Source organism: Nelumbo lutea, chromosome 8 (assembly GCF_056320005.1).
Source record: "Nelumbo lutea isolate HS-2025 chromosome 8, American lotus-T2T, whole genome shotgun sequence".
Classification (NCBI taxonomy): domain Eukaryota; kingdom Viridiplantae; phylum Streptophyta; class Magnoliopsida; order Proteales; family Nelumbonaceae; genus Nelumbo; species Nelumbo lutea.
Window position 1 is genome coordinate 57,659,938 of NC_142691.1, and position 18,967 is coordinate 57,678,904.

Genomic DNA, 18,967 nt, shown 5'->3' on the forward strand with positions numbered 1-18,967 from the left:
TTTGACTGCCACCTTAAATCTTTATGACTGCTGCCTTTGGTTCCACCAAACATTCTCACCATTCTACAGGTGGTAATCAAATGACCGCCTTTGGTTTCATCAAGCACTCTTCCTATATTTTTGGCAAACCGCCACCTTAGATCTTTGTAACCACCGGCTTAGATCATATTTTTTCCTTTTTCCTATATACCTTTTGTATGTATAATTTTATTGATTTATTACTTTAATACATGCTTAACGTAAATTCAATAACAATTATACATAAAACTTAAACATATATAAAAAATGCAATTTAAAATAAAATTTATTAATTCCATAATTAATTATTATAATATCCAAAACAAATTGTTCAAATACAATATCCATTTTTTCAAATAGAAAAGATTAAAAAAATCAAATTCTCAATAATAGAATGTCCATTTTCCATGTAATCATAGAAGAAGAGGTTTCGATGTGGGGAGTGAATATATAGCCATGCAAGATCAAATTCTCTCAAGTTCTATTGATATTGAGTGTTAAGGCGCTTAGTTGGTGTGAATAGCCCTGTCCATGTCAAGTACAAGTGTTGGAGGACTGGAATGCAAGGAAACAAAATCAAATGACCATTTGAAAGGAGTAAAACTAAATACAAAAAAGATTACATAGGAGATAAGGATTTTAAATGTGTAATTACACTATTCCTAACAATTCCATTAAGTTTTAATAAATCCATGTTCATAGAAATTTCCCTTGATGCCTTTAATTTTTTTGCAACGGCCAACGGAGTATACCATTCGTGGCAATATTCCCATTTTTTGTATTCAACCTGGCCACGGTTTCCTGACCGTGGCTTAAATATAATTTATTCAGATGGTTTTTAATTTAACCGTTGCAATTCACCTTCATTTTTTATTAAGAAAATTAAACCGTAGAAATTTAATTTGCGCGGGTTCTAAAACTTTTGGCTTGCACGCATTCTTGCTCCCGCGTCTCTTCAGCTCTCATCTTCTCTCTCTCTCACATCCTCTTCAATCGAACTCTCGTCCTCACTCTCTCTAGAAAAAGGATTCATCATCAACAATGTCCATTGTTGGGCAGCTAAGAGAAACTCCCAGGGTCATTCTTGCTCCCGTGTCTTTTCAGCCCTCATCTTCTCTCTCTCTCTCTCTCTCTCTCTCTCTCTCTTTCCAACCGTATCCATCTTTTTCCAAGTTCCAGGCCTCTCTCCATTTGCGGGAATTGCGGGAAAGCAGCAATGCAACCCTACAAAAGGTAGCTTCTGAAGATTTTTTGTATCCATGCGGCCTTCCTTTGTACGATTTTTCTTACCCGATAGTAATCCTTCATCCTCTTTTTTGCCTTTTATTTTCCTGTCTGTGATTTTTTTTTTTTTTTAAATTTGAAGCATTTCTGTCCTCCATTTGATTTAACTTATTAGATGATTATTTGCCTCAAGACGGGGGATTCGATTACGTTTTAACTGTTTTTACTGAAACCCAGATTTTTATTTCAACTCTTTGTTGGTCCTGAGAAGCACGACCGAACTCTAGAGATGGGAAATAATTCTCTTTATTTGTAAAGTTGTTGGTTGATTACATGGGGTTGTACTTGAATAATTTCAAGTATTGTGAAGTATATCATGAAAGGGAAAGGAAAAACAGAAATCTTTTTCTTCGTAGTTTTGATAAAATATCATAGAGAGAAAAAGGGTATAGCATTGTTGAAACGACTTATGAGAATTCATAGAATGGCATTGCATTGAACTGTTGTGGATAAGTAACGATGATTCGTTGTTTGGGCAGTAATTTTAGGTGGATTGCTTTATAAAATCGTATCATACTAAATCTTCTGGCCTATACCTTTGAGGTGTATTTTGCTTTTCTTTGTTCAAATTTAGATTCGTAATCCTAACTTTCCTGCTTAATAAACCGAAACTTCTTATATTATTTGTTGGGGTTGTAGCTCACTGATTATTTTTTTAGTAATAAAATAAAATTTATTAAAAGAAAAGAAGAAAGGTAACGAGAAGCCACACAAAAGAAAAAATAAAAAAACTTTGTGCCCACCACAAATCACAGCTCCAATACTCAACATTACAAACAAAATTGAAAAATATCACAGAGGGAAAACAAGGGTATTGCATTGTTGAACTATGAGAATTCACAGTATGGCATTGTATTGAACTATCGTGGATGATTGGAGATGATTCATGGTTGTTGGACCATAATTTTACGTGGAATGTTTTATAAAATTGTATCATACTAAGCTAAGTAAGCTGTTTAGCATCTTGTGGCCTGTATTTTTGAAGTGCATTTTCCTTTTCCTTTTTCCAAATTAAGATTCATAATCCTAATTTTCCTCCTTAATGAACAAAAACCCGTGACATAATCCTAATTTTCATAATCTATCAAAAAAGAAAGATTTGTAATCCTGTTTAATGAACAGAAAACTTGTGACAGTATTTATGAAAAAGAAAGACAAACAACTATACTATTTGTTGGGGTTGCAGCTTACTGGTTAATACAAAAGATGGAAAACATTATGAAACTTAAAAATCGAATGCTTGAGATAAGACATGGATAACTATTGGCCATATGAAAACTATCTTAATGGTTGCTAATTACTATTCCTGGTGACTTATCTGCATAAAAAGGAGGTCATGCCCAATGTGATGGTTGACAAAGTATAACACTAAGGAATGCTCTCTTGGAATGTGATACTATGGGAAACTTGGTGGAAGCACTCCCTGGGAGGAGCAGAGGAGACAGATGGAAGCTAGAGGTTGCTGCATGCTAGAAGGGTGATAGGTAGGTGATGTTACAATCAAATTCAGCGGGCTTCAGTGATAAGTTGTACCTGATCTGCAGGATGTTGAGGGCTGAAAATTCTTTTGTTTTCTTGTCTTCTTGCTTATTGTTTATGTTTTCTGTTTTTGACTACTGCTGCAGCTTCTACTCTCTACCTTTTGGACCAACATTTCAAAATAGCTTTAAATGATGGGGACTCTTTTTTTGTTTGTTGATTAACAAAAGTTGATGGGGTGACTCTGAACAAAACATCAGGAGAGCTTATGGAAAAATTTGATCATTGTGGAGGAGGTTTACTTAATGGTAACTTGGTAAGGAATGTAGGTGGTTGATGTAAGGATGCATTATCAGAGTGGTGTATTGAATTCTTTGAATGGGGAGATTGGACGGGGAATGATAATGATGTATATATAAGTTCTTTGGCTTGGGGAATATGTTGAAAAAGGTATACAACTATACATGAGTTCTTTGGTTAGCTATAAGTACTATTATAGCATGAGGGAAGGGATTTGGATTACTAGTGTCATAAGTTTCAATTAAGAGTCATAATAAAACTTGTCAAATGATTTACAAAAGGGAGCATAGAATGAGGAATCCATTACAATTCAATTCTAATAATAATATGCAGTCTGATTTGTACCCACTGCTAAATTGGTGCAATGGATGTTGTTTTAGCTGCCCAGTCTGAATACGAAATTAAATCCTCCTGAGTTCTAGCAATACTATGGAATATCCTTTTGTTCCTTTCAGTCCAAATGGTACTGATTACAGCAGCTGGAATGGTTTTCCAAATAGCACCAGCAAGTTTTGGCATCCCCTTTAAATCCCATCTCCAAATCTGATGGGTGAAAGGACAATGAAGCGAAAGGATATGTAGTGAACTGATTCTAACTGTGCACCACAAAGGCAATACCCATTGTCTAGTACGAAGCCCCACCTTCCTTTTGGAAAAGGACCCACCAAAGCATGAAATCAGGATTTGGTTGAAAAAAATCCCATTCTTCTCCCCAGCACGGTAGCACACCACCAAAAATCTTTAACCCTTGGATTGAGCTCTGCCTTATGCAACCTTCCCAACAGATCCAATAAATGGGGAACCTCCCAATTGTTCAGATTTCTCCAGCCCCTGGATTGAGCTCAAAGATAGCTCCTTCCTTGTTGGAAGCAATTGCATAAAGGGAAGGATACAACTCACAAAGGGGTTGTTAACCTGGGCACCAACAATCTCTTTAACAGATCCCTTGAAGAACCATTTATAACCAATATGAACATAGCTTCCCTACTCCCATTCCTCTACCCCCACCTTCAAAATTAATTTGAAACAAACACACACCTGCATTAGGAGGCTTAGTGGGTGATTCAAATCTCTCCAACAGATCACCCTTGAAGAACCATATCCATAGGAGTGTGAACCAAAATATGTAACAAGTTAACAATGATTTATGCAGTTTTTTTTTTTTTTTTCATTTTAAATTTTGGGATACCACCATAAGTTTCATGGGTCAAATTCATGGTCATTTAATTTCCATCCACACAGGAGTCATTTATCAAACTTGTCCTCTAAATATAATGTTTCATAGGGATGCTACTCTATTAATATGATAATTGTAGGCTAGGGGAGTAGGCCTACACATTACTTTTGGGCCATTTTTAAGTATCAACACTTTTAAGTATTAAATGTATAGAGCCTCAAAACTAGGTTCTGTGCTTTTAGGGCTTTAAAGGCATAACTCTTCAAACGTTTTCAAGCTTAACTATATTCAATAGATGTAGGTCAGACCTAGAATGTATGGAATGCATTGGTATTTAGAGATATTAAAATATCTACTCCTAGGTTCCTTTAAATGATTTCATTTCTAATACTACAATTTTTATCCTATCCTTGATATTATTTACTTATATTGATTGTTGTGAATTTATAGGATTGGTTATATTCATAAGGCATTTTGTGTGGGAATTGTGACATCTAGGTTGCTATGGAAAAGGATGTAAGTAACAACTTCATTGTTTAATTTGTTTATTCTTATGGCTATCTTTTCTAAGATTGGAATGCCATGGAATGTGCTATGGACATGCTTTATATGATATTGAGTTCTATGGATACGCTAACCGGCATGGTGAGGAGTTTTAGGGGATTAAATAAACCCACCACATAGATGCGTGCATTTTGTGTTTTTCTTTCTAATTCTATTGTTAATATGCTTTATATGGTCATGAAGAATATGCTAATCCATGTGGGTTAATTTTAATGTTTATAATATTTATTGATATTGGAGTGCCATGGGTTATTAATTTTTTAAAATTCTGATGTGGTATTTGAGTGACAAAAATAGTAGATAAGGGTTTTGAGTCCTCTCTCCCTCTCTCATCCCCTACTCCTATGATTGTGTTGGGATAGCTATAGCAGTTACAGCCAATTGCAGCATAGGATGACAGAAGAATTTGGTGTTGGGACAGAAAAGGAACCTTCTCTATCAAATCAATGATGCAGAGCCTTAGTTTTGTTATCCCCTCCTTCAAAAGTGGTATTTTTGGTATGGACAGCAACCTTTGGTAAATGTCTTACCAAAGACAAGCTGATTAGGAGGGGTATTCCTATCACCTCCCCCAACTGCCCCCCTTGTGCAATTCTGATTAGGAAACAGTAAGCCATCTTTTCTTACACTGCTCAGTGAGCGGGCTTTTTGGAATCATATGCTGGCCAATCTGCACCTGAACTGGGTATTCCCTAGCACCATTCTTGACTTCTTAAATGGCTAACACATTGATGAATGATGACCTTTCAATTAACGGTAAAATCATTGGGGGCATGATCCCAATGTGTTAGCTAAAAACAGAATTGATATATTTGGATGGAATGGAAAAACAGAATTTTTAAAGGAAAATCCTCTCAAATTGATGAAGTCATACACAATGTGTTAGCTAAAATATTCTATTGGGCAATAGCTTCAAATCATTCAACTGATTCTCTCTTTTTTGTAATTACTTCTTATACTTATACTTTACATGTTCTCTCCTCATGTATACTCAGTCTCTGTAATAGGTTTACCCCTTCAACCTTCTCTATCTTCATGTTGTTCAATGATTTCACTCTCCTTTCTAAAAAACCCCCTCTCTCATTCTAATGGTCCCTCTTTTATAAACCTAGATACCTATCCATGTGGCAATGTTTTAAAACATGAGAAGATAAAATAACCTCCCCTTTTTCATGTACATGGGGTTAGGGGTAGTTATTTGACTTAAACAGCCTCCCAACAGGTGTCCCCACAAGGTATGTTGTTACAACTAATGTGCTAGAAAGTTAAATATTTTATATTTATTTTTTCTTTTCATGTAGTAGGTAAAAGTAACTTTTAGTTGGGTCTTTTCCTACTTTTTGTAAATCTGGGTTAGTTGAAAAGTGTACTTGAAGAAGCTTCTTACTTGGCTTGCTCAAGAAGCTATTCTTGTATGACTCTAACCGAGGAGAAACCAGAATACGTATGAAGTGTTTTCAGCCCTTCTCTTGCTCTATTCTTGCTTTGTATTTTACTTCAATCTGCTGCATGTAAGTTCTCTGCTTTCTCCACTTTGCATGCACCCATAGCTAGCTGAAACTACAGCCAAATCCCAACAAGTGGTATCAGAGCTGCAAGGTTCGTTGGAACAAGTTTGGGTGCAAGAAAAGTTGAAGAAAAATTGATTGTGAAGAGGAAACCATGGCCAACACTAATGCTGTTAATTTCAGCACAGTTCAGGTTCCTATTTTTGATGGAGAAGACTGATTTCTAGTATGTTAAAATGAAAACCCTATTCTTGTTATTGGATTTATGGGACATTGTTCTCCTTGGATATGAAGAACCAGAAAACGTAGCAAATCTTATAGCAGCTCATCAAAAGGAACTGAAGGACAAGAGAAGTAAGAATGCATGAGCACTTTCAATGATACAAAGAGGAGTTGGTAAATCTATTTTTCCAAGGATAATGAGTGCTGAAAAGGAAAAAGAAGCCTGGGAAACACTTCAGCAAGAGTTTCAAGGAGACAAAAAAGTAAGGGTTGTTAAACTCCAATCTCTTAGAAGAGTTCAAAAATATGAAAGTGAAGGAAAATGAAAGTCTAAATGATTATTTCGGGAGATTTATGGAGTTGATAAATCAAATGAAAGCACATGGTGAAAATTTTGATGATAGGAGGATTGTTGAGAAGATTTTTATTAGCTTACCTGAAAAATTTGATCCTATTGTGGCTGTCATTGAAGAAACAAAGGATCTCACTGAATTAAGTGTTCAAGAGTTGTTGACATCACTAAAATCATATGAGCAAAGATTGGCACGTCACTCCGAAAAATCAATAGAGAATGCATTCCAATCCAAGCTCAATGTTAGTTCCAAAAATCATGATGGAACATCCTAAACTAATGAACATGGAAAAGGAGACTCCTATATAGGAGGTAGATATGCAAGAGGAAGAGGAAGAGGTAGAAACCAAAGAGGAAGAAGCAGAGATACTTTTGATAGAAAGTCTAGTGATGAAGGGTCATCACAACGGTGTTTTATTTGCAAAAGAAGCAGCCATGTTGATAAGGATTGTTGGTTTAAAGGAAAACCACAATGTCATTCTAGTAAGAAGTTTGGGCATCTACAAAAGGATTGTAGATTGAAAAACAACTAGCAAGCAAATTTTATAGAAGAAAAAGGAGATGAAGGAAATTTGTTTTATGCATGTCAAAATGTCACGGAGGAAAACAATGATGTGTGGTTCTTGGACAGCGGGTGTAGCAATCATATGACAGGGCACCCAAATATTTTTCTTGACATAGACACATCATTTAGCTCAAAAGTGAAGTTAGGAAATGGAGAAATTGTTGAAGTAAAAGGCAAAGGCATAATTGGTGTTGAAACAAAGAAACGAAGAAAATTTGTACATGATGTGTTATTTGTACCTGAGTTGAATGAGAATCTTCTAAGTGTTGGATAACTTTTAGAGCATGGTTATTCACTCCATTTTAAAGATCTTGATTGTACCATTTATGACCATCAGAAACATGTGGTGAAAAATGTGAAAATGAAGACAAATAGAAGCTCTCCACTAGTGTTTAATTATGTATGAAAGGTTGCTATGAATGCCAAGGAGATTGATGAATCTTGGCTATAGCATAGAAGATTTGGCCACCAAAATTTCAAGGGGCTAAAATTGTTATCACAAAACGAGATGGTTCAAGGGCTTCCTAACATTGAAGAAAAAAATGAAGTTTGTGAAGTTTGTGCACTTGGAAAGCATCACCGGCAACCATTTCCAAAGGAGTTGCATGGGGACCCAACAAAGTGCTGGAATTAGTTTATACCAATCTGTGTGGACCCATGAGGACACCCTTTCATTCCCAAAACAGGTACTTCATTCTTTTTATTGATGATTATACTCGCATGATTTGGGTTTATTTTATGTGAAAAAAATCTAATGTGTTTACTATTTTCAAGAAATTTAAATGTCTTGTTGAGAAACAAAGTGGGTGTTATATTAAAAAATTGAGAGGTAATCATGGCAAGGAGTGTACTTTAAAAGAATTTGATAAATTTTTTGAAGATGAAGGCATGGAAAGGCAACTTATAGTCCGTTATGCTCCCCAACAAAATGGAGACAAATTACAAAAATAAATTTGTAATAAAAAAATAAACAAAGGAATGAACTCTCTTTGATTTCTGCCCGATGACGTGAGCAACCTCTGATTGATGGTCAAATTTGGTGAAGACGAGGGCCGTTAGCGTGTTTCTCGTACTTCTTGAAGTGTTGATGTAAATTTCCTTGATTTTGGTGCTTTGGGAGATTTGATGTAGATTTCTTCACTCTGGGTGTCGCGCTTGATCGGCTGTGAAGGATGCTTCTCTAAGAAAGGCCCTTTTATGGTGGCTTGATCTTCTTTGGAGAGCTTGAATCCAAGTGCATTGTAGAGAACGAAGAAGCTTTTCCCTTCTTTCTTCTCTCTGGATCTTGTAGTTGCTGGAAATTGTAGGAGCTTGTGGTTGCTTGCAATCTTCAGTGTTGGTGTTTGAGAGCTTCTTGTAGTGTGATTCTCTCAAAAAGGAAAAAAATACCCTCTTTCTTCCTAGGCAAGGCTATTTATAGCTAAGGCTTAAGGCTGCCACCTCAGCCCTCTCAGTTAACCAATCCCATGTGAGTGGGGTGTTGGGTTACCATTAACTCCTATACATGCACCATTATGTGGGAGTTAGTGATCTTGCCAATGGGACCACCCTATTACAATAGGAGATGAGCCAGATTGGACTTAACACACTTGGATCCCTAGGCCATCAAGACATATTTATGTAGTCTTAGGTTTTGGGCCCATGGAGGCCCATATTAATTTAGAGGCTGTCATGTAAATTAAGCCCATTTATTTGGATTAAAAAATTCACATGTCTACAGGTCTACAACGTGAAGCACAATTTTGATGGTTCTGTGCAAAGAAACAAAGCAAGGCTGGTTGCTAAGGGCTATGCACAACAGCCCGGTATTGATTATTTTGAAACATTTGCTCCAGTAGCACGGTTAGATACTATTGAAGCTCTCATTACACTTTCTGCCCATAAAGGTTGGTTGTTATGGTAACTTGATGTCAAATCAGCTTTCTTGAATGGAGAATTAAAAGATGTATATGTAGAACAATTACAAGGCTTTGTGATTCAAGGCAAAAAAGAAAAGGTGTACAAGTTGAAGAAGGCTCTATATGGGTTAAAACAAGCACCAAGAGCATGGTATAGCCAAATTGATGCCTACTTTGTTGAGAAAGGTTCATGAAATGTAAGAGTGAACCAACTTTGTATGTGAAGAAACAAGGTATGGATGATGTTCTCATTGTTGCTCTTTATGTTGATGACTTGGTTTTTACCGGAAACAATATGAAAATGATTGAAGATTTCAAAAATGAAATGGTGAAAAAATATGAAATGAGCGACATGGGGCTAGTACTTCACTTTCTTGGTATTGAAATTTATCAAGGTGATGATGGAGTATTCATTTGTCAAAGCAAGTATATTGAAAAAGTTCTCAAAAAATTCAGAAAGCTTAGATGCAAATCTGTAGCTACTCCACTAGTTGTTAATAAAAAATTAATGAAGGAAGATGGTGGTAAGAAGGTGGATGAAACTTGCATAGAAGCTTGATTGGAAACCTATTTTATCTCACTGCTACGAGGCCGGGCATCATGTTTGCTTCAAGTTTACTGTCCATATTTATGAACAACCCTAGTCACATTCATTTTGGGGCTGCAAAAAGAGCGCTAAGGTATGTGCAAGGCACCATGGATTGTGGACTCAAATATGACAGAGGAAATGAAGTAAAACTGATTGCCCTTTGAGATAGAGGAGGATGTGCTGATGACATGAAGAGCACATCTGGTTATTATTTTTCCTTTGGTAGTGGTGTGTTTTCTTGGTGCTCAAAGAAGCAAAAAATAGTGGCTCAATCTTCAGCAGAAGTAGAGTATATTTCAGCATCAATGGCAGCATCTCAAACAATTTGGCTTAGGAGGATTGTGGAAGATGTTAATGAGAAGCAAGAGAATGCTACCGTGATTCGTTGTGACAACAAATCTGCCATTGCTATGTCAAAGAACCCATGTTATCATAGCAGAACCAAGCACATTGCTCTCAAACATCACTTCATTCGAGATGCCATTGAAGATGGAGAAATTGAATTAGTATATTGTAGGACCCAAGAGCAATTGGCTGATATTTTCGCCAAGCCATTGGCAAGAGAGAAGTTTGAAGAATTAAGAGAAGCATTAGGAGTCCAATAACAATACATTAAGGGGGAGAATGTTACAACTAATGTTCTAGAAAGTTAAATATTTTGTATTTATTTTGTCTTTTCATGTAGTAGGTAAAAAGTAACTTTAGTTGGGTCTTTTCCTACTAAATCTGGGTTAGTTGAAAAGTGTACTTGAAGAAGCTTCTTACTTGGCTTGCTGAAGAAGCTATTCTTGTATGACTCTAACCGAGGAGAAACCAGAATATGTATGTAGTGTTTTCAGCCCTTCTCTTGTTTTGTATTTTACTTCAATCTGCTGCATGTAAGTTCTCTGTTTTCTCCACTTTGCAGGACCCATAGTTAGCTGAAACTACAGCCAAATCCCAACATATTTGATGCATAGCAAATAGGGGTTATTACAAATTTTGAGAAGTTAAGTTTATGGAAATATTTTCAAAAATACATAGAAAGAAATCCAAATGAATAGGACACTCTTAAAGGATGTTAAGCAACCATCAACCAATCGTGTATCATAATAAATGCTTAAAGCAACTAGCATGAATGTACCAAATCAAAGAAAGTTGAATGCTGATACGTGCTTCCTGATTGCCAAGTGGTATCTATCTCATTATAAATTAAAATATAGTCTAAGAAATTATCTTTAGGGCAATTTGATGAATTATTTGGGGTTAAATGTTGGGATTTTTTTGTGAATTTTGGTTTCTGTAGGTTATCAAATTATAGTTTTTTTTTATTTTTCTTTGGGTTGTTGGGATGTTTCTGTGAATTTTGTTTTCTTTTTTTAATTGGCTATTGTGGCTTCTTAGTTGGCTCATCTTGGGGAGCATGGCTTGGTGGATGTATATCAAGAATTTATGTATTGTGACATGGGGTGTTAAATAGACCAAAACTGTGAAGTTCAGTCCCATTTGTGAGGGCTTAAGTTTTGGTTGAGCCACTGAAATGTGGCTTTGAAGAATCTAACTTTTTTACATGATTGATGAGCCTTAGACTTCTGGAGTCTCAAATAACCTAACTTCACATGAGAAATCCATCATACTTGATTGGAAAACCTATTTTTAGAATGTCTTCTATTGTGGCACATGGAAATGTGATTCTACAGAAGGGGTGGTTTATGAAGTTGAAGTTTGGCATGAAGTTTGGCATTCAAAGCAACATAATCCACAGACATACTGATTAAATTAGCAATCCATAGAGATACTGTTAAAATATTTTCCAACACACTGTTAGAAAATATTCTTCAATGCCTTTTATCCCTCACCAAACAAAAGATCATTGATGACACTTTATTCCTCAAGAATGACTTCTAGAGGAACTTGTTAATAATTTTTCACTCCATTGAGAATCATAAGGAATGATCAATCTGCAATTTTTCACTTAACCTGAAACTCCACACACTCCAACTCTCAATCAAATAAATGTCTTCTAAATTTAGGGAACCTGACCACAACACCATTACTAACCTCAGCAGTGATAAATAGGCACTCCCTTCTTACATAAATTATACAATCTTGAAAGAGTTACCGAGTTCTATATTAGTCCATCTTTCTGATCCTGCTTGGATATCATTCAATTGATCACTAAATATGGTACAAAAGCAGCTAAGATAAAACAATAATAGATAGAATGAAATTGGCAAAGCTAATAGGAAGCAACTGATTTAAATTTCTGAACCTCCATAAGGGACACGTGCTCTGTGCATGTGTATAAGACTGTAAGGAGCAAATTTGCTAGTGAGGTCATTTACTGAAGAAATTGAAAGGAACCTAGAAATCCTCCAAGATTATCTAGTCTTGTCATTTACTTGAGAACTTTCCCTCAACTTTTTTTCCTCTTATTTTCTGTCAAACCAAACACAACTTTAAGGCCATCCAAATTTGATCCATATAAGGCCCATTCCAATCCAATCTGATATAATGATGGCTTGTATATTTACTAGTTTATTTATTCATGATATAAGATTCCAAAGTCATTTCTAGTTTATTTATTAATAATATAAAATATTTTGATCATTTTATTTTAATTAGTTAATGGTATATACTATTCCACATTGATCCAAGTATTTGAGTCAAACAGATAAGATTCAATTTGAATCCAAATAGTAATGGATAATTTTTATGTATAGCAATCTCAATCAAATCTTTTTTCAGGCCTACCTTCATTCTATGTTGTTTATAGATACATTTCAATGTTTTCCAACTTTAATTTCACCCCACCTTGTACCAACACTGACCCTACCAGCTCTACATGGAATGGGACAGGTATGGTTAAACCCAATTTGGGTTAAACAGAACCATTCTGAACCGGTCTCATTGGCATACTTATGCATTCGGGTATGTTTTTGCTCATGGTGCTCATGATAACATTGGGGACTTTTGATCCGAAGAAATAGGGATTTTGGTTTGGTAATAGGCAGGGGATAATGGACTATTAGGTGGCTCAGAAAGAGTCGTGGCCTAGTCCATTAACAGCCCTACCCAAGTTGAAAACTCGTAAAATTGTTCATTTTTTTTTATAAATAACAAGGTATTTTATTGATTTCCATGAGAAAACCCAAAACTGTTCAGGCTAGACAATAGGGCAATACAATTCAGCCACAAGCTTAGCAAATTAACAACAAAAATTATGATAGGAAATTACAACAGAGCCCCAGGACCAGGCATTTCCCAAATACACCCTTGATTTGTTACACTAGATCTTGCGAAACTGTCACCTGTTAGCTAGGAAAACATAACATTATTCAGTTTTGAAGTCTGAAAACTCAACCTTCTTGACAAAATAGCAGGCCCATCCTACAAAACAGAAAAACCTAGATGGGTACAGAGCTGTTACTAAACAAAAGTGTTTCTTCTTGCACATGCCTTAGCTGAGTTATTGGTAACAGCATTAGTCTTAGGAATCCAAACATGAATGTTGGAAAGGATTTCAGATATCTCAATCAAGTAGACTATTAACCTACCTGATTTAGAACCAGCTCTCCTAGCTCACAGTATAGCATTTGTTGAATTTTGATGATGCAACAAAGATTGCAGCTGCATTGTCTGGTTTGCTATCCCAACTTCATTTCAATAGATGAAGTTTCTTAGCCTCTAAATTGCTAACTTAAGACATTTGAGTAAGTCTCCTTATTAAAAGAAAGTTGAGAACTTAAAAATAAAAATTGATTGTATAGATTAGAGAATGACGGAGATTAATTGTAATAAGGGTGTATCTTAGTATCAGACAGATTGATTGTTGTTGTGATGTGAATGAGTAAGGATATAGGGTATTCGTAAGAATTTATAAATATTAAATTTACCAAAATACCCTCTTAAACTTTGTTTATGGTTGTTAAGATGGGTATTTTGATATTTTTAAAGTTTTTATAAAAGCTTCTTTATTGCTGAACAAAAATGCAACCCCCCCCCCCCACCCCAATTAGATGTTTGCAGTTGTTGGGGGGCATTGAAGATTTATGAGGGAGGGGGGAGGCGTTTAAGTCATTTAGGGATTGACTCATGCCAAACCGTGTTAACATGTGTGCCTTATCCTTCAAGTAGCATGGCCCATTCTATACCTCTATATATTTATTATATATAAGAAAATAAAATATGATTATGCTTGTGAGCTTCACCAACCAAGCTTCAATGACCCAAATTTGACTTAAGCTTGATTTTAACAAAGTTGAACTAAAACCCAATAGCTCACATAAAGCTCAAATTGTTTTACCTCTAGTAGGTGTCCGTATGAAATAGGCAAATTAGGTAAGCACAATGAGTGAGCACCTAATAGCTGTGTGACACTTATCCCAGTGCTTTTCATCTAAATGTTTTTGTTCCGTTAAGTAACTAATAAGTAAAAAACGAAAAAGGGAAAATTGTAGAGGAGAAGAGACGTATCTGAATCAAAATTTTGGTATGAGCAACAATGCTGCAAGAGACTTTTAATCCGATTCAATCTGAGATTATTAGCACTCGACTGGTGATGATTTTCTTGGATTTCTGTGGGAATAGCCACCAGTTCGAACAACAGAGTTCACAGAAAAGGAGCTCGATTGATGATTAAAATGACAGAGCAACGGCAGTGGGGTGATAAGAAAATCAGTCGCTCACAGGAGAAATGGTAGTTTTGAAGGTTAGTTGGCCAACCAGTCAATGTTTGAATATTATTAAATTCTATTACAGACCATTGGAATCCTCTCTCCAGTTCGTGTGAATGCAGCGCTACTGCTAATAATCTCATCTTAGATCGATGATACAATAGAAAGAATGGCGTATGCTAAGATCGTTTCTCATCAAACCAATGGGGATGCATGCTATGTTACGTTGGATATTGATGAAGATCCGAGCAAGGAATTGGCTGTTTCTACCCTCAAAGATCTAGAACAGCGTACTGGTAAGTCTTCATCGTCCTATAGCTCATCTTGTTGTATTCATAGAGTCCCTGAGAAATTTCACAAAATAAATCAATATGCTTGTGTGCCTGAGTTGATAGCTATCGGCCCTTATCACCATGGTAAAGAAAGCTTGCAAACCATGGAAGAGCGCAAAAGGGAATATGTCAAAGCACTTCTTCATCGAATATCAATAACACCAGAGTCAAATCTAAAAAGTTTACAGGAGTTTTTCAAAGTTTTATGTAGCTTAGAAAAACAAGTCCGCAAATCATACTCAGAAATCATCAACCTGAGCAGGAATGATTTCTTGAAAATGATGCTATTTGATGGTGTCTTCATAGTTGAGCTCTTTCTAAAGAGTGCAAGGGAAGTTAAAAGGGATGAGGATGACCCAATATTCAATACCAACTGGTTGTATGCTAGTCTGGTCCGTGACATGATATTACTTGAAAACCAACTTCCTCTGTTCGTTCTTGACAAGTTATTCAATAAAATAAAGTCGAACTTCCCCGGCCAATATGAAAATCAGACTCTCACAAGGCTCGCCCTTCGTTTCATCAAGCCTTTAATTCCAAACGACCAACTACTACTTCGAAAGACTTCCAAATTTATAGGTAGCAAGCATTTGCTCGATCTGACATACAATGTGTTGTTAGATGAAGTGAAATATTCGCCATCAATGGCGATTCCACGAGAGAATCTCTTGCCCAGTGTAACAGGGCTCCAACGGGCTGGGGTCAAATTCAAGAAGGGTCATGAAGAAACAAGTTTCCTGGACATTAAATTCATTAAAGGGGTGTTGGAAATTCCACCATTACGTATTGAAGATCACTTCGAGGTTCTGCTGAGAAATCTAATTGCATGGGAGCAATGTTGTATCACCGAGGATTGCCCTTATATATTCACATCCTATGCTTTCTTGATGGATAGCCTCATTAATACCACGTCAGATGTGGAACTTCTCTGTCGCCGTGAAATTATCACCAATCTCTTGGGCGATGATAAAAACGTCTCTTTACTCTTTAATAATCTCTGCAAGGAGATTACTCTTGCTAAGTTTTGTTATTCTGATATCTGCCACCCGATAAAAGATTATTGCAAGAATCGTTGGCATGTGTGGCTGCCGACTTTCGTACGAAACTTAGTGATCCTTGCTCGACACCGGCTGGATATCTGAGGGTCAACTTCTAGTAAGGATATTGAGGTTGTTGACTTGTTGTTGAAGATTTGAAGACACCAGTCAGATCGGTTCAGTTTGGTTCAACTAAATAGACCGTCTGCTCTTCCACAATCCAGCCTATAATGGCTTATTTCGAGTTCACATCTCTGGTGTGTATTGAGAATATTTCCGGATAATAATATCATCGATTCATCGGGAGATGTTCTACGCGGCGACAGTAATGTGTTGTGGGGCGGAGATTGAACTCGCCTACGCTATGATTGGTTTCAGAGCCCATGTTAGCTCACTCTCACTCTTTCTCTCTCTTCAACAATCAACCGGACCACCAGATCTACACGTCATCATCACGTGCGACAGGTTTGCATATGCTTTTATAGACTATTGTAATGAATAAGACTGGGTGGTGGTTAAGATGAGTTGGATAGAATTTGAGTTAAATTTTTTTACGTCTCTTGGTCGATGTATTACTTAGATTTGATCTATGCATTATTTTCATTTTTTTTATAATTTAGGAAAATCAATGTATTATTTTGTACTTTCACTAAAACTCTACGTATTGCAACTTTAATTCTCGCTTTGTATTCTTTTTTGTTTCACTAAGAATCATTCATAAATTTACTCTTTATATTTACTTTAGGCTGTGTCTGGTTTGAAAGAGAAGCAGGCCTCTACAAACTTTTTTTCTTCATTTCCCTACCTTTGTAGAGGGAAATGAAACTAAACGGTAAGAGGGAAATGTTGAACAAAAAAATAAAAACAAAATGACTGTGGAAAATGGAGATGAATCACTTAGATCTGACAGCCCAATGATGTAGTGGCGTTCGAAGTCTCTGAAGGGATGGGATATCCATCACATGGACACCCAAGTCTTGCGGAATGGATAGGGCGAATTTCAAAAAAAATTCTCCCATCTTTGCAGGGAATCAAATTCCCTATTTTGAAAACATATTTTCAAGGATCAATCTTGAATCAAGAACCAAATCAGACCTAAACCAAAAGTAGTAGGAGGGAGGATATACCTGATACAGAGAATCAATATCTCCCAATGGAGGTGTTCACGCCCAAGGAAGGATCCAAAATCTGCTCCCACTGAAGATGGCGCAGTGAAGGATGGAGCAGAATCAGCAACGTTCTTCCAAAAGAACTTGACCCTTTGCAAGAATCAACTGGATGGCTTGTGGGTACAGCTCCAACCAATCTTTTCCCAAAAGATTGGAATCAAGATCAAATCTTGATTTCTCCCAAGAACTGGAGATCGAACTAAAGGCAATGGCGACGGCAGGAAGGAGGCGGCAGGAGAGAATTCGCAGGGTGCAGAAAATCTCTCTTTCTGTGATTTTTAGCTCTGAAGAGAATTGAACATCAAAATCACCAAAAATATGTTCGCCCCTTTCTTCTTTGATAATCTTAAAGGGATCAGCTCCTAATCTCATTAGGAGTTGCTAATCCAAATCATATTTGGGTTAGAGGTCCCTTTAAGTGATAAGGGATAACCCTTATCTTATCTGCATATCAGATCAGCCATCTCCTAATCTAATTTGGAGGTTTCCAGATCTAAATCTCATTTAGATCTTGGACTCTCTAAGTGGATAGGGTCTAGGCCCAATCTTATCAGCTGATCCATCTTAGAATTCGCCCCCTTTAATTGACTGATCAAATTAGCCCAGTTCGAAATGGGCTTAAAGCCCATTTAAGGTTATGTACTCAATTAGCCTTCCAAACTGCTGCCCAGTTGGGCTTCCTTATTTGGCGTGGGACCCAAACATTGATCTACACATCAGCCACATGGGTTCAGCCCAGCCTTTGTTACAAGGCCTGGCCGAATACACTGTTATGGACAGTGCACCCCCTGAATCCCATCTTATGGGCTCTATGGGCCCATCACTTACCCTAAGTGGTCCTTGGGCCAAGCCATCTTGTAACACCCAGGGACTGTGGGCAGATGCAAGATTGGCCCATCAGGTATTATCCTCAATGGTCTTACACTTAACCTCTCAGCCCATAATGATCATACACTGCCCGACAAGAGAGGACATCTCCCTCGGCTGCAAGGAACAGTGTTGCACTCTCTACTTATATGGATCCCGGGAATTAAAACCTTTTGCAAACATTTTAGAAACCATAATATATACTTTTATATCTCATATAAAATATACTTTGCAAAAACAAATCTCAACGGCTGAAATCGGCTGCCGGCAGTCTTGGTTTCCATCAGTGAGAGTGCAGCCCCGATCATTACCTTTGTTCGACAAAGGGGCTGATCCTATCACTATGATCACCCACTCAGATGAATTCTCGGACTGTCCCAACATACCCAGGTTTTGACCCCCGCTAAGGATCTCACTAATTGGTACATCAAAGACAGCCCAATTCGACACCTAGTGCAGTATCATAATCGAATCTAGGAGTCGGGTGTAACTTTCCAGTTTTTGCCCATCAATCTCCAAGGTCTAGGGCAATACTGGAAATCTGGTCCGGTTCAAAGGTTCTATTAATCCTACATTGTATGTGCCTAGGGTCTCACCCTAGCAGCTGAGACAGGCCACCCCAACCGACTTGGTGGCACCACAGTGTCAGCCTTGTCAGGATAGGTCTCCCCAAACCGATCCACTGGCTGTGAACGTTCTAAACTAACACGAGTCTCATTAAGTATCCAGTTTAAGGGTATTACACAGAAACATACCAAGGGAACATGAATCAAATATGCACTTTTATTCATTTACAATAAACTCATAAAGTACATCATTCTTGATTGAAGCTAAGGGCATACAAAACTGTCTAATAGTCTCAACAGTGCCTGACATGAGATAGAGAGGTAGTAGACACAAGCTTCACATTGACAAGCCCTAAATGTAAAGGTAATATGTTGAGAGTAGTGT

At 36.9% G+C, this 18,967-nt stretch overlaps 1 protein-coding gene and 1 long non-coding RNA gene across 4 annotated transcripts; one reads left to right on the top strand and one right to left on the bottom strand.

Annotated features, from left to right (window-relative positions):
- Positions 1 to 1,008: 1,008 nt before the first annotated feature.
- LOC148844365 (UPF0481 protein At3g47200-like) lies at positions 1,009 to 16,656 on the top strand. Of its 3 annotated transcripts, XM_088959759.1 has the most exons (4): positions 1,009 to 1,251; positions 4,709 to 4,774; positions 14,697 to 14,907; positions 15,007 to 16,656. In XM_088959759.1, exons 3-4 carry the CDS (start codon positions 14,781 to 14,783, stop codon positions 16,083 to 16,085), a joined length of 1,206 nt encoding a protein of 401 aa, XP_088815885.1. In that variant the 5' UTR covers positions 1,009 to 1,251; positions 4,709 to 4,774; positions 14,697 to 14,780; the 3' UTR covers positions 16,086 to 16,656. The 3 variants fall into 3 exon arrangements, with proteins under 3 accessions (XP_088815885.1, XP_088815884.1, XP_088815886.1); XM_088959758.1 differs by lacking the exons at positions 1,009 to 1,251; positions 4,709 to 4,774 and having other exon boundaries at positions 14,597 to 14,907; XM_088959760.1 differs by lacking the exons at positions 1,009 to 1,251; positions 4,709 to 4,774 and having other exon boundaries at positions 14,597 to 14,907; positions 15,565 to 16,656.
- Positions 13,039 to 13,653, bottom strand: LOC148844366 (uncharacterized). Its single transcript, XR_016103783.1, has 2 exons — positions 13,493 to 13,653; positions 13,039 to 13,325 (listed from the first exon to the last, which is right to left on the bottom strand). It is a non-coding gene; the product is annotated as an uncharacterized LOC148844366 (long non-coding RNA).
- Positions 16,657 to 18,967: the final 2,311 nt, after the last annotated feature.

Excerpts from the sequence above, each read along its gene's own strand:
- LOC148844365 (XM_088959759.1), top strand. The coding sequence starts at position 14,781 with ATGGCGTATGCTAAGATCGTTTCTCATCAAACCAATGGGGATGCATGC. Across the intron at positions 14,908-15,006 it reads AGATCTAGAACAGCGTACTG|CTATCGGCCCTTATCACCAT; the intron begins GTAAGTCTTCAT and ends CTGAGTTGATAG.